The sequence below is a fragment of the Erpetoichthys calabaricus genome, chromosome 5 (genome assembly GCF_900747795.2).
Source record: "Erpetoichthys calabaricus chromosome 5, fErpCal1.3, whole genome shotgun sequence".
Classification (NCBI taxonomy): Eukaryota; Metazoa; Chordata; class Cladistia; order Polypteriformes; family Polypteridae; genus Erpetoichthys; species Erpetoichthys calabaricus.
This window is the reverse complement of record NC_041398.2, coordinates 35,823,649-35,838,735: the sequence shown is the minus strand read 5'-3', so window position 1 is coordinate 35,838,735 and position 15,087 is coordinate 35,823,649. Positions and strand designations below refer to the sequence as shown.

Genomic DNA, 15,087 nt, shown 5'->3' with positions numbered 1-15,087 from the left:
ACACGGACGATGACTTTTCCCTGAAGGAGTACTGGCGTAAGTACATGATCACATCGTGTTTGGTGAACGTGCAGAAGGCCCTTAACGATATGAAGAAGGAGACGGTTAATGCCTGCTGGAAGAAATTGTGGCCAGAAGTTGTGCACGACAATAAGGGCTTTTCTGCAGAAGAAATTCACTCGGTGGTTGACAAGGCAGTCAGGCTGGCAAAACAGCTAGGAGGAGAGGGATTCAACGACATGACCTGTGATGACATCAGTGAGCTGCTTGATGCCCACTCTGAGCCGCTGAGTGATGAAGATTTGGCCGAGATGACCAAGTCAGCGAGCGAGGAAGAACAAGAAGACCCAACAGAAGAAGAAGACGACGACGCCGGCCTAACTCTCGAGCGTCTCGCGACCATTTTACAAATAGCAAAAGATCTCCAGACATCAGTTGAAGAATGGGACCCGCAAATGATTCGTTCTTTGCAATTTAAAAATGCTCTTGACGGTGCCACGGAAGTGTATAAGAACCTCTTTACACAAATGAAGAAGCAGCGCCAGCAACTGCCCATCACAATGTTCCTTACCTGCAAAAAACTGCCTAGTATGCCTTCAGTGGAAGAAGAAAGTCCAGACGATGACGGCGGTGCTACACAGTCGCCTGAAGAGGCTCCTTTAGAAGAGCTGTGACAGTGCAGTAAATGTCATCGTTATCGGACAAGTCGTCGTGTCATTGTTGGTGAGTACCATAACTAATTTTCTACGTACTTAGTACATGTATGTACGTTAATTGTAACTGTGCACACATTTTATACAATTTTTCTTGCATTGTAGGTATGCATTGCCGGTGGCCTGTCTATCGTAATGGCTGCAACACATGAGATATCGGAGACGCTCTACAGTATCTTTAAAATAACATTTTGGTTTTATGTACAGCATTTACATGTTATAGATTTTTCAATTATTTTTATATTACCTAATCAATTACAATATGTTTAAAACTGTATTACATATTAAATAAAACTCCTCAATGATATACAATACGTATGTTTGTGAGTAGTATATAAACTGTGTTTATATACATAATTTCAACGAATCTTACCTAATAACTAAGAGAATATAAAGGGTTTATGCTGTATAACTGTGCAGGGAATATTTATAAACCGTGTGGGGGAGTTTATAAGGGCTTAAAATATATAAAAATAACCATATAAACATATGGTTTTTACTTTGCGGATTTTCACCTTTCACAGGGAGTTCTGCAATGCAACCCAAGCGATCGAGGAGGGATTACTGTATATGAATTAAGACAATAAATGAGTCCAGGTACATTTATACATACTGAAAGATGCATGCATTCATGAAATTAATTACATTAAAATGTATGTATCTGCTTATAATATGTACCATTTAATGTAGATTATTATTTTATCCAACCAGGAATGAACTTCCCATAGGCTTATCCAGCTTTATGTTTTGACTTTTGGCTTAAATGCTTAACCAGTTTGTATTGCAGATGTTATGATGACTGAAGGAAAGGGTAACAGTTTAATATTAGAATTGATAGTCTACTGGAATATTTAAATTTGCAAATCTCACAAACTGTTATTATACCTGTTCTTATTATTATATAAATTTATTATTAAACTCCCACTTATTACAAGACCAGCACTAACTTCTCACATTAGCCGATTCTAAAGACAAATGCAAAAGAGTCAGAGAGGAGAATAAGCTAAGACAGTAGACAGAGTTGAAAACAGGATTACTGAGCATTGTAAAGTAAATAGAATTTGTATACATTTTAACAACATAAAAGCGACCAAACATAGGTCTTAATATTGGAAAATTGTATTGAACTTCAGAAACCGTACCAACAGATCTGGCTGTTTGTTGCTCATGAGCTGAGCAAAATGACTTGATTCAATGAAAAACAGCAGCATGCCCTTTGGTGGTCTAACCTTTTTTTCACTTCTGCAGTTGTCTGCTTGTATAAATGTTTCTAATCCCAACACTTCCAACTTTGACAATTTTTCTTAAAGCTTTTGCAGGAACATGTGATACCCAAAAAAAAAAAAAGCATAAGATTAAAGAGTAAACATGTCTGCTTTGCACAGATGTGCATCAAAGAAATAGTCATATGTTATACATGAAGGAAACTAGTGTTTATTTGACAAATCCAAATAAACTCCTAACCCACAAGGCACTTTGGAGAAGCTTATTTACATGGCACTGGCAATCTGCTATTGGTTATTATGAGATACATTTTGGAAGTAAGAACTGCCAGTTTGAAGACGCTCTATTGAGTCGATGACAATCAAAGCAAGTCGGAGTGCATTTATTGACAAATTGTCTTAACAAGCAATTGCTGCAACATGGAGGTAAGTCTATGCATTAGAAAACCAGACCCTCTGCCCTTTCAAAGGGTGACCAACTGGGCATTTAAAAAAAAAAAAAATCAGACTGCATAACAGCCTGGAGGACACTTTGCTAAGACAACAGAGGCTGGAATAATTGCAAATGCTTATCTGCAAACTCTCCCAGTGTAATTGGTCTATCACACAATCACTGTGGCATAAGGATAAATAAGGAGAAATGCCTGATGTGTGCAACAAAGGTCTTTTGGCTTTTCAAAGTGAGGTGTTTTACACTAGGAAAATAAAGTACTAAACATGCAGAAATGTTTTGAATCAAAGCATCATTAAAGTGTAGGTTCATCCAGTACAGATGCATATGTAGAAACTAAATATCGTCCCGATATGTCTGTGCTCGATTTTATCGGTGAAGCAGTAACAGGTATGACAACAGGGTGGAGCATTAGAACTTCTGTAAATGAGCTGTGTGTGTGTATGTAATGTAATGTCATGTTCTGACCAATGTCTAGTGTATCTATTATAAAAGCTTATTCTGGCCATTAAAAATATATTTCACAGTAGAATTGCTTTATTTTGTGAAAATGTTGCCAGTTTGTTAATAGTAGTATTGTGCACAAACATTCTTTTATTTTACTGAGTGGTAGAAAGCAATTCAGCACAATCATAGCCTGCAATGAATGGACGCCGCAGATGGCAGCCTCGGTGCCTCGTTCCTTGGTGCTTTCTCTGTTTTTGTTTGTTTGTTCCGTGATAAGCTGTCCACCTCTGATCACATACAGCAGAGAGGAACTCTTACACATCGGTCAATTCGCTGGTGAAATTTTTTCACCGTCTTTCACTCAGACGGAATACTTTACAGAACTTTTAGTCGGAGGAGCAGCTGCCCTTTACGGAATTAGAAGGAGACGCCGACGAGGGAAGCGAGCCGGAGCGCTTGTTAAACTGCGCCACCGGGGATTTCGAACTGCGCTCCCTTCAATTCACCTGGCGAACGTCCGCTCTTTGGCCAACAAGATGGACGAACTGCTTCTGTTAAACAGAATAAACACGGACTTTTCCAGATCTGCTGTCCTGTGCTTCACTGAAACCTGGCTTGGTGAGCACATCCCCGATAGCGCATTATACCTGCCGAGCTTCCAACTTCTCCGTGCGGACCGCGTCATGGAGCTCTCGGGGAAAACGAAAGGAGGCGGAATCTGTTTCTACATAAACGAAGGTTGGTGTACAGATGTCACAGTACTAATCAAAACATGCAGCCCTCACTTAGAGTCTTTTTTCATTGACTGTAAACCGTTCTATTCACCGCGGGAGTTTTCCTCGTTTATTCTGGTTGGTGTTTACATCCCACCTCAGGCCTGTGTTAGTGAAGCATTACAACACCTGGCTGACCAGATAACTAACATGGAGCACAAACACCCGGACTCCCTGCTCATTGTTCTTGGTGATTTTAACAGAGCAAACCTCAGGCAAGAACTGCCAAAATTCAGTCAGCATATTAAGTGTCCTACCAGGGACAAAAACACACTGGACCACTGCTACACTACATTAAAGGATGCTTATCGCTCTGTCCCTCGTGCTGCCCTGGGACTCTCTGACCACTGTTTGGTTCATCTTCTCCCGACTTACAGGCAGAACTTAAGATCTGCAAAGCCTGTGGTGAAAACGGTGAAGAGATGGACCAACGAGGCAAAGCTGGAACTACAAGCCTGCTTTGACTGTACTGATTGGAGTGTTTTTGAGTCTGCAGCGACAGACCTGGATGAGCTTACTGACACTGTGACATCCTACGTCAGTTTTTGTGAGGATATGTGTGTGCCCATGAAAACTTTTCGCACATACAACAACAACAAACCCTGGTTTACTACAAAACTCAGGCAGCTTCGTAAGGCTAAGGAGAAGGCCTACAGAAGTGGGGACAGAATCCTGTATAATCAAGCCAGAAACACATTGACAAAGGAGATCAGAGTAGCAAAGAGGTGCTACACTGAAAAGCTGGAAAATAGGTTTACAGCCAACGACCCTGCATCAGTGTGGAGAGGTTTGAAAGACATCACCAACTACAGGAAACCATCCCCCCATACTGAAGAGAACCATCAACTAGCCAACGAGCTGAATTTGTTCTACTGCAGGTTTGATAATCCCTCTTTCACACCTCTCACCCACGCCAATCTAAATACAGTCCCAGCACTCACTACCAAGCCCCTGCCCCTCCCCACTGACACCATACCTGCACTCAGGATCTGTGAAGGGGACGTGAGTCAGCTCTTCAGGAGACAGAAGATCAGGAAGGCACCAGGTCCAGATGGTGTGTCACCCTCCTGTCTTAAAGTCTGTGCTGATCAGCTGGCCCCCATATTTACACAGATCTTCAACAGATCCCTGGAGCTATGTGAAGTTCCCTCCTGCCTTAAACGTTCCACAATTATCCCGGTTCCAAAGAAAACCTCCATTGCAGGGTTAAATGACTACAGGCCAGTCGCCCTGACGTCTGTGGTCATGAAATCCTTTGAAAGACTGGTGTTGACCTACCTGAAGGACATTACAGACCCCCTGCTTGACCCCCTACAGTTTGCTTACCGAGCAAACAGGTCAGTGGATGATGCAATCAACATGGGACTGCACTACATCCTGCAACATCTCGACTCTCCAGGGACATATGCTAGGATCCTGTTTGTGGACTTCAGCTCGGCGTTCAACACTATCATTCCAGAAGTCCTCCACACCAAACTCACTTGGCTCACTGTACCAGCTCCCATCTCCCAGTGGATCAAAAACTTCCTGACAGATAGGAAGCAGCAAGTGAGACTGGGAAAAATCACATCCAGCACACGAACAGTCAGCACTGGCGCCCCCCAGGGATGTGTCCTCTCTCCTCTGCTCTTCTCCCTCTACACAAATGACTGCACCTCAAGAGACCCGTCTGTTAAAATCCTGAAGTTCGCAGATGATATGACAGTCATTGGCCTCATCAAGGACAGTGATGAGTCTGTATACAGACGAGAGGTCGAACAGCTGGCCCTCTGGTGCGGTCAAAACAACCTGGAGCTGAACAAGCTTAAAACTGTGGAGATGACAGTGGACTTCAGGAGGAGCCCCCCAGTGCTGCCCCCTCTCACACTACTCAACAGCATTGTGTCCGCTGTGGAAAACTTTAGGTTTCTGGGATCCACAATTTCCCAGGACCTAAAGTGGGAACTAAACATAAACACAATTGTTAAAAAGGCCCAGCAGAGGTTGTACTTCCTGCGCCAGCTCAGAAAGTTCAACCTGCCTCAGGAGCTGCTCATCCAATTTTACTCTGCAGTAATCCAGTCTGTTCTCTGTTCATCTATCACAGTCTGGTTTGGCTCAGCCACAAAACAGGACAGGAACAGACTTCAACGGACAGTCAGGATTGCAGAAAAAATCATTGGTGTTGATCTGCCCTCCATTCAAGACTTATACAGATCTCGAGTCAGGAAACGGGCAGAAAACATCATTGCAGACCCATCACACCCTGGTTACAACCTTTTTCAACTTCTTCCCTCTGGTAGGCGCTACAGAGCACTGTACGCCAAAACTACCAGACATGTGAACAGTTTCTTTCCTCAGGCCATCACTCTCATGAACACTTAAGTCAATCTCACAGCATCAGGGACAATACTAGGTAAAACCGGAGTCCAATTCCTTGTATGTGTACATATACTTGGCCAATAAAGCTGATTCTGATTCTGATTCTGAAACTGAGTCAATGTTACACTCTTTTATTTGTAATCACATTATTTAGTTTGGCTGTTTTTAAAAGTTGTTTTGTAGTCCTACAATTCTGGCCTTACAATGCCAGGATCTCAAATTTGACTCATAACCTGGTCTGGAATGTTTTTGTCATTTATCTGTGGATTGCTCGGTATGAGTGAGAGTGCTTCAGTGTGCCTTATGATGGACTGGCTTGCCATCCACTTCATGCTATCAAGCAACATTTCATTGGAAATGATTAAGCAGATTGGAGGGAAATGCTAAACTACCAGATAAAACAATGGCCTACATCATATGCAGAAAAATGTTTGTGACACTGAAATTGTGACCTTTTACAGGTTGCATGGTCAAGAAGATGTCATGGTTACCCCTAATAAGTCTGTCTGGTGTTTGTGTTAGTTTCAGCCATCCGAGCTGTCTTGAATTGTGCATATTTTCTGCATCTCGGGGTAGGTAAGATGCTCAAAGAAAAGTGATTCTACACAATAAACGGCAGAATGCCAATCTATTTTATAAAATACTATTCTGTGAGTTAGTTTAGCTATGAATTCAGTGACTTTATTGTACTGTGTAATCCTGTTGCAGTAGTAATGCAGATCTTTTGACAGTCATCTCGGTTGTATTCTGCATTACTGGGCATTCAACCTCTGCAAATGAGGATGCAGTACCGCAGATGCTGGCAGTATTGTCCAAAGGAGAAATTGATTTACTTTAACATTGGTGCAGTTGTCTGAAGCTATCTATGAAATTTTATCGTTCTGGGAAATGCAGGAGAAAGTCACAAGAGATGTCATGCAGTGAGAGAGAAATGATCAATGGCCAACATTTTAACAGCAAATTGTTATCTCTTAGGAATCTACACTTGTGACAAGTCAGAAGCAGAACACTAATAACGGAGATAGACAAAAGAACGAAAAAGAAAGATACTACAGTGTGGTGTAGAGAGGTTGGTCATTAGTTTTTCCAAGGCAACTCAAACTACTGTATGTCCACAATATCAACAGAGATTACCTTAATACTAACTTCAATATCAATACTAACTAAAATCAGTACTAACTAATGACAAACACACTGTAAGACCAAAAACCTTCTAAGAGTAACAATAGAAAATGAATGTTTTATATAAAGGTAAATTTTCTAGTATTTGTTTAAATTTGTTGTGCATTAAATAACAGACAGTTGTCTTGTAAGTGTGTACTGCTTTGAGAGCAGTGGGTTAAATTGCAGGCAATATGGCTTAGGGGATAATGTACCGTACTTTAAATTTAGAGTGCTGCTTATTCGTTTGACATCACTGACTCTGTGATGAAGATGCAGCTGTTTTGTTTTTGGTGTGTGGAAGGTAAAGTACATGAACCCTGTTGAGTTACCTGGCTTTCTGCATTAACTGGTCATAGTGTTGAGTTTACCCCTTAAAATGGTCAGCTGTGAAGGCAGCACATTTAGCATCATAAAGAGTCTCTCATACTACAGAAACCAGGTTAGGCTTCTTGTCTGAGGCTCAGGTTTTATCTCTCTAGCTGTGTCTAGGTGTCTTAGTTTTTGGAGAAAGCTTTCAAAGGTGATGATATCCGGTAGGACGTCATTCAGTTGTTAACCCACAGAATGCCTGTGAACAAGTGAGCCAGCAGCAGCAACAACAAGCTGCTTACTCAAATGTTAAAATATAGAGAAAACAACAGCTGAAGGATGTGGTAGCATCCCTCTCTCAATATTGTTTTCAAATATTTGATAATACAGTTGCATGGTAAATATATAAATCCATTTTGTATATATACCACTACTTCCTCATTCTCTGTGTAATGAGACTATTCCACTTGTTATTTGCTATATGAATAACTGTCTGGCCGCCAGCACAAAACCGGTTTTTTAGTTTCTCTCAAGGTACTTACATTGGAAAAAGGAGCTTGGTTTTTCATGTACAAGCATAAAATACTCTTCTATTTATGGAAAAATGATAACTAAATTTATAGGTGTTGTGATGTGAGATTTTACATATAACTTGATAAATGTTTTGTATGTCTTTATTTCTAATTTGGGCAAAGCAAAGTAATTTAGTGTTTAACCACCAACCCCCCCCCCCCCCCCCCATTTAGGAATTATTTGAATTTTACGACAAGATTCGGGTGATGTGTTTTAAACCAGTTTGCCGAGTGTTTCTTTGATAAAGTCATTTCTAAGGTGTACTTTAACATATGGTTTGGGGGCAGGTGTTAAGATGTTCTATTCCCCCATTGGTCTGAGGTATGGCTGTTTGGGATTGGCTTGGTTCAGAAGCCTTTAAGTAGTACGACGCCCTATTGGCTGTAGGGGTTGGACAGAAAATCTATATATTTACTTATTTAACCTCACCCTCTCTCTCTTACTAACCAACATCTGAAAGAAGCATCTCTCTTGCTAACCTGTGATGAAGACAACACAAATAAGAGCACAGCTCAGCAGCCATTTTGAACAGACATGTGGCTGAAAGCTGAGCACCAATGATGCCTTAACTAGAGACATTTAAGTAACTACAAGTCTGTGTGCCGCCTAAATATCACCATTTAATCAGGTTGCATGGTTGCCAATATTCAAATATATTTTGCATTTTATTATTATTTATGAATATTACCAATAATACATTGTTTTATGTGTAACTTAATTTCTGCTTGTCTTTTTACCACATCTAATTGCCTGATGTTATAGATATAGAAGGGAAGGTGGGGATAAGTTATATACAATAATACCTTATAAACAGTGTTAAGTCTGTGAAATTAGGTATTCTGACAAAGGCTACATATTAATAATACAATAGGGGAAAGTAGAGCAATATATATTACTCTACCAAGACAAAACAATAGGTAAATATATAAATGCAGCAAACAAAGAAAAAACTCAGTTTATCAAATTAAAGCATAAATCACATAAAGGATTTCCTAATTATTGACTGTTGACTGAATAAATAATTTTTTTGAATGCAGTGGTCAAAGAGAGGCTTGATTTTATACATTTTTAGAGAAACTAGTCCGCCGTCACTATATGCATCATTATCATAAATAATGGGTAACACATGTCAAATTGCTACACAGAAGGAGCAAATCTCAAAAAAGAAACTTATAAAGCACCAAAACACGGGCAAAACTACTAACTGAATTACCACTTGCAAAATAAGAGTGGTAATCAAAGAAATTTCAAATGTTCAAAACACGCTTGTAAATTTGTGCACGATAAAAACTGCGAAGTAACACTGCTAAAAGAAAGACATTTGTCCACTAAAAATAAATACCAAAACTAAATTCTTTTCCCTTTATAAATATTATCAAGGGCAAGTGAAGGAAAAAGTACCATTGGGTGTTCTTTGGACTCGAAACTACCATAAAACTTTCACCCAAGTAAAGGATGTCTGTACCTCTGCCACTATGACTACTGAATTCAAAAAAAATCACAGTAGATGGCAGAACCATGCAGAGCACAGATCCGAAGGAACTGCATCCATAGACTCATTCCCCGAGGAGGAAAAAATCTTTTTATTAAGCGCGTCTATAGATGGGATTCCCAATTCAGCGTCGTCCTTGGAGCGCGTCTAAAGACATGCGTCCATTAAAGGGGTTAATGCTGTTGCTTTATTAATGTTTCATAGAATCATATCTGTTACCTGTAAATGTTTAAAAGTAATAGAAGTTTGCATTGTAACCTGTTACCAACCTTCTGAGCCCCCTTTGCAACTCTGTAAGGATTACATTGTAGGTTTTATGAAATTCCTTGCAATAAGACAGGCTGGCAATGGTAATTGTAGTTAAGTATCTACACAGTCAGTTGTACAGGAAATCACCAATTTATTTTTCTTTTTTTCTTTTCTTTAAGCGTATATAGCTTCCTTGCCTCCTTTTGTGGCCAGCAGATCTCAGTAAAATGAACGGGCCTGTTGCAAAGACTCCAGCAAATACACCTGTAACAAAGGAAGAACTCGTGACCAATGGCCATGGTGAAGGCAATTCTAACCCTTTTGAGGAGTACATGTGGATGGAAAACGAGGAGGACTATAACAGGCAGGTTAGTCAAAAGTATAAGGTGGTGTTGGCGAGATATGTGTATGTATATACTCTGTGTGTATGTATGTATATGTTTTGTAATATATACACACACACACACTGCTGTATATAGTACTTCTTTAGGGAGTCACTTTGAATCCTTAAATAAAGGTGATAAGTTAGTAAATATTGTTCATTATAATAAATTATTTATTTTGAAAATGTGAAATTACTATTTCATTACCTACTAAAGAACAGCCAAGCAAAATGACACCTTTTATTGGCTAACTAAAAAGAATTATAAATAAATAATAAATAAATAATAAATTTGCAAAAACCTCAAGTAAACTTTTTTCACGTTGTCATTATGGGGTGTTGTGTGTAGAATTCTGAGGAAAAAAATGAATTTAATCCATTTTGGAATAAGGCTGTAACATAACAAAATGTGGAAAAAGTGATGCGCTGTGAATACTTTCCGGATGCACTGTAAATGTGTGTATATTATAAAACTACAAAGAACATACATTCAGGTGTTTGAAGTAGTTGCATTAAAACAGGTTTACTACCCTTTTTCATTCTTTTCAAATAATCTCAATAGATTCTATTCTGTTAGGATCAGCTCTGTAGTTTATCTTTGTTTATAATGCATTTTAATTTAACACAAAGAAGGATATAGTAACTCGGCAGCAATGTCAATGTAGTTTTTATTTGAAGAGTGAAATATCTGTGTTGTGAACTTTATGACCATTTTAACCTAAAAGCTGACCTTGACAAGTCTGGTTTTGTCACTTGAATCTCTCCTTAGGTAGAGGAGGAGCTGTTAGAACAGGAGTTCCTTGAGCGCTGTTTTCAGGAAATGCTTGATGAAGAAGACCAGGACTGGTTCATTCCAGCGCGGGATCTACCTGCGGGGATGGGACAGATCCAGCAGCAGCTTAATGGGCTGTCGGTCAGCGACACTGAAAAGCAGGAAATTGTGGTGAGTTTCCTTAGCAACACATATGTCTGAAATGACAGAAAACCTTTGGAGAGCACATACATGCAGGAAGTATTTGTCATGTTACACGTCTCCAACCCACCCCAGAACTAGGACCACATCTAATTTGCTTAGGAAAAAAAAAAAAAAAAAAGTACAGTGATAACATATATAAAGAGTTTTGCTTAAAATTAGAACAATTTATTTTTAAGTCACTATATTTGATTGAATTTATCACAAATTAGAATTTATTATAAGACGATTTATGGAATTGAGGGCAGTGGCTTATGCACATGTCGGACGTCCTCAACCAAGGTCTGCCTCTATGTGTGTGTGTGTGTGTGTGTGTGTGTATATGTATATATAATATATATTTTTACTTTATTTATCTTATACAATTTTTTGTATTAGGAATTCACTTTTCACATACCCTTGGGGTCAGAATGCAGGGTCAGCCATTGTACAGTGCCCCTGGAGCAACTGCAGATTAAGGGCCTTGCTCAAGGACCCAGCAGAGGAGGATCCCTTTTGGCAGTAATGGGATTTGAGCCAGCAGCCTTCTGGATACCAGTGCAGATCCTTAGCTTCAGAGCCATGACTCTGCCTTTATTCACACCTGTGAGATGACCTCCATTCTGTTTTTTACTCTTGGTGGAAGTGCAGCTTTATATATTCCTTTAAATTTTCCATATCCAGATTTGCTGTCCATTTCTTTATTGCCTGAAGGTCCTTCTGTATGAATAATTACAGAGCTTTGCATTGCATTATTTGAAGTAAGTTTTAAGCAAATATTTTGTCATTATGTACTCATCTTCCTAATGTGTGTTTTGTTTGTCTTTATCCACAGCGTAAAAGCAGTTTAAATCCCGAGGCAAAAGAATTTGTACCTGGAGTCAAGTATTAGAAGATCTGGAATTGTCACAAAAAATAAAAACAAACAAACAAACAAAAAAAAAATCGGGGAAGAAAAGGCAAGACACTGTCTGGTATAACATCAGGCACACTGCACACAACCTTTTTGAGTGGGATTTTGGGCCACAATGAAACTCCAGATTTTTTTTTTCTTTTTTTCTTTCTTGTATTGTCTCTTTTTGATATGGAGAATGGGTGGGCAGTCTTCACACAAGTTTAAGAGAATTAAGTAACAATGCAGTTTATGCACAGGCTATGGGACACTGAAGCTTTGTACGCACAGGCAAAAAAGTGAGTCTGCAGCATAGATACCAATTTACACAGGGAATAAGACATTTTCAAGATGGCTTCATTTTTATGTTCCTGGGGCAAGGCAGAGCCAAACCTGGGGAATCTGGTCTGTTTTATCTGAAACTCTAAATATCATGAAACATTGGAGGAATTGCATAAAGCCTGTGGTTCATTCAAACTTCTAAAAGAAGGTACCGTAAAGTGTAATAATAAAAGGCACCAAAAATGATAGTTTCTTGTTTCTCAACTAGCTTTGACTCAATTGTGGGTGTTAAGAAGGTAAAGTAAAACTGACACATACTTTTGGTGATGTACTCGCATTGTATTCGTCATTTTATATACAGACTACCAAATTCTCCCAGCTGCCTGCAGGCAGCTGACTTAAAAGGGACTGACATGGGTGAGTATAATTTGCAACCAGCACCTAACATGCCATAGATACTATCAGTAGATAGTGTAATGGCAGTTTGGCCTGTAGTTTTGTCACAGACATAACAGAAAAGAGCCAAAGCTGCTCTTTACACCTGGTAAGAAATGCATCAATGGAGGGCCCATTGCCTCTCGCTGTACAGGATTGTTGGATATGCTAAGAACTCTGGGAGGCTGAGTGTTAAGATGAGGATTTGCTTCACGAATGTATGAATTGTTTTAGCATCGACACTTTTAATAAAGTACCTTGCTAGCCATCAGTTACTAAATTACAAGGGGTAAGAATTCAGTGTTCTAGTTGATACAGAACTGGATTAATTACAGAAACCAATGGATTTCTTAGAAAGTGAAAAGGAGGTCTGCTCTGGATGTGTCATTATAACATGTGTACTGGTTATGTTTTCTGACCAATTGTAGCAAATGGTTTACCAAGTAAATCTGCAGTCTTGTTGTGTCATTACAGTTGAATCTGTGCTGAGGTATAGGCAAAAAATAGTTGTTGGAAAACATTTTGGAAGCTTTTTTTTTTTTTGGGTAGGAAATAAAAATCCTGCACCTGTGTCCACACATGCACATGTATACATGCTTTACTGTGTGTGTGTGTTGCTAGAATGGTCTTGGTAGCCATAAATAACTAGCAACTTAGTCCAGCCAAACTCTAGGCTCAGTTGCTAGCCCTGTGTGTGGTATGTCCATTTTGACCTGGTCAGTTGTCAACTCTTGAGTTGAAATCGTACACCTGCCTGTCCCCCACAGTTGACTCATAAATGACAGGCAATTGGTTTTCTGTGTGTGATGAGGGTGACAGCTGTAATACTTTTGTCATAGCTGTTTCATAAACACAGTATTGGCTCCCTCCCTGACAGGACACTTCAGTGTAAGTATATGGATCATGAGGCCGTTTTCTGGCAATTCAAGTGGAATTCATTGTAGCTCGTTTAGTTGTGTTTTAGCTCAACTGGATTTCTTTTTGACTTGAAGGCCGTACATTTTGTGTGTGAGGATGTGAAGTGGATGAGTGGCAGGGGCCTGAGGGAGTTCTTGCTGTTGCCAAACACATCCATCTATCTTCTAATCCCACTTACCCAGAGCACAACTACAGTGAAGATGGATCCTATCCCAGCAAGCATCGGGAACAAGGCAGGATCAGTCCCTGGCCAGGATGGCATTCTATCACAGAGTGAACACCAACCCACATTGCCGTTTCACCTATTCTGCCCATCTTGGAACAGGAGAGGAAACCCATGTAGACTCCACACAGGGCACAGAAGGTGTGAATCTTGGCCGTATTCTTGTGAGGCAACAGCACTACCACTGCACCACCCGTCATAAACATTTTCATTAAACAAGGGTACGTTGAGGTAATGTTCTAGGTTTAGGAGTTTCAGGTAAGGAAGACAGAAGTTTTAAGGTGTGGTAGTTCTGCTCACTAATTGTGGCACCAGAGGCTGTCAGTGTTTCATGTAGTCTAACACAAGCATGAAAGAATTTCACTTCACTGTAAATGTGACAGTTGACCCCATAAACCTATCATATGTATGAGAATATGAAGGCGGAAAGAGTTCAGCACTGGGGGAAGTACAGAGGTGTGATTCAGCAGGTGCCATTGCTTGTTGAAACTGGTAAGCTCTGAAAATGGACATACACCGTTGTGAGTGCACTACTGCGTTTGGACGACGGCATACAAACACGAGCAGGTCGCATGTAAACTCCTAACTCGCCTTCCACCCTTTTTTTTTTCCCTTTACAGCATTGTTTACATTCTGTTGAATGGATTATCTATGCAAGGAATACTTCACATGCCCATTAAAAAGCTGTGTGGTACAGTAGATCAGGTCCTTATAACAGACTAAACAAGTTCACAGAGTGGATAGATGGAAGACAGGAACTATTTGTGAGATATAATTGGAAATATCTGGACTGCAGCTTTACTAGCACTGGATAACAAGTCCCGGCAGTACGTACTTTTAAAGATTTAAGAGGCAGTCTAGCATTGCAGGAAGGTGTGCACTGCTGCACAATAGGGGCCACATTCACCCCGACTCTACTTTGCATGAGCAGAACATTATTTAGCTTCTTTGAGGAAGTGGAAGCAAAAGATCCAAGATTCATGTATTTCTGGTACTAGTAGATATTGACACCTCACCTAGTACCGGTTCCTGCTATCAGGACAGGCACCGGCTTCCCAAGAGCCAAACCTGAAAAAGTATCAGTGGCTGACATGATGGATACTTGCTGATATTTAGAGCTGTCTTGGGAAGGAAATCAACAAAATACTTCTTAAGCTGAGGAGTGCTCAGAGTATTTGGCATGCAGAGTGGAGTGTCACCGGCAATCTGCTGGTAATATTCTAGAAAAGCGGTTTACTTTTCAGCCAC

The 15,087-nt window shown here is 40.0% G+C and overlaps 1 protein-coding gene across 1 annotated transcript in view; it reads left to right on the top strand.

The window, feature by feature from the left end:
* The window catches only part of paip2b (poly(A) binding protein interacting protein 2B), a 40,752-nt gene extending 28,741 nt beyond the window's left edge, over positions 1–12,011 (top strand). Inside the window, exons 2-4 of the mRNA XM_028801449.2 lie at positions 9,935–10,123; positions 10,907–11,080; positions 11,925–12,011. Of these exons, the coding sequence (XP_028657282.1) occupies positions 9,983–10,123; positions 10,907–11,080; positions 11,925–11,981 (372 nt within the window). The 5' untranslated portion in view covers positions 9,935–9,982 and the 3' untranslated portion in view covers positions 11,982–12,011. The remainder of the gene's footprint in view (positions 1–9,934; positions 10,124–10,906; positions 11,081–11,924) is intronic.
* Positions 12,012–15,087: the final 3,076 nt, after the last annotated feature.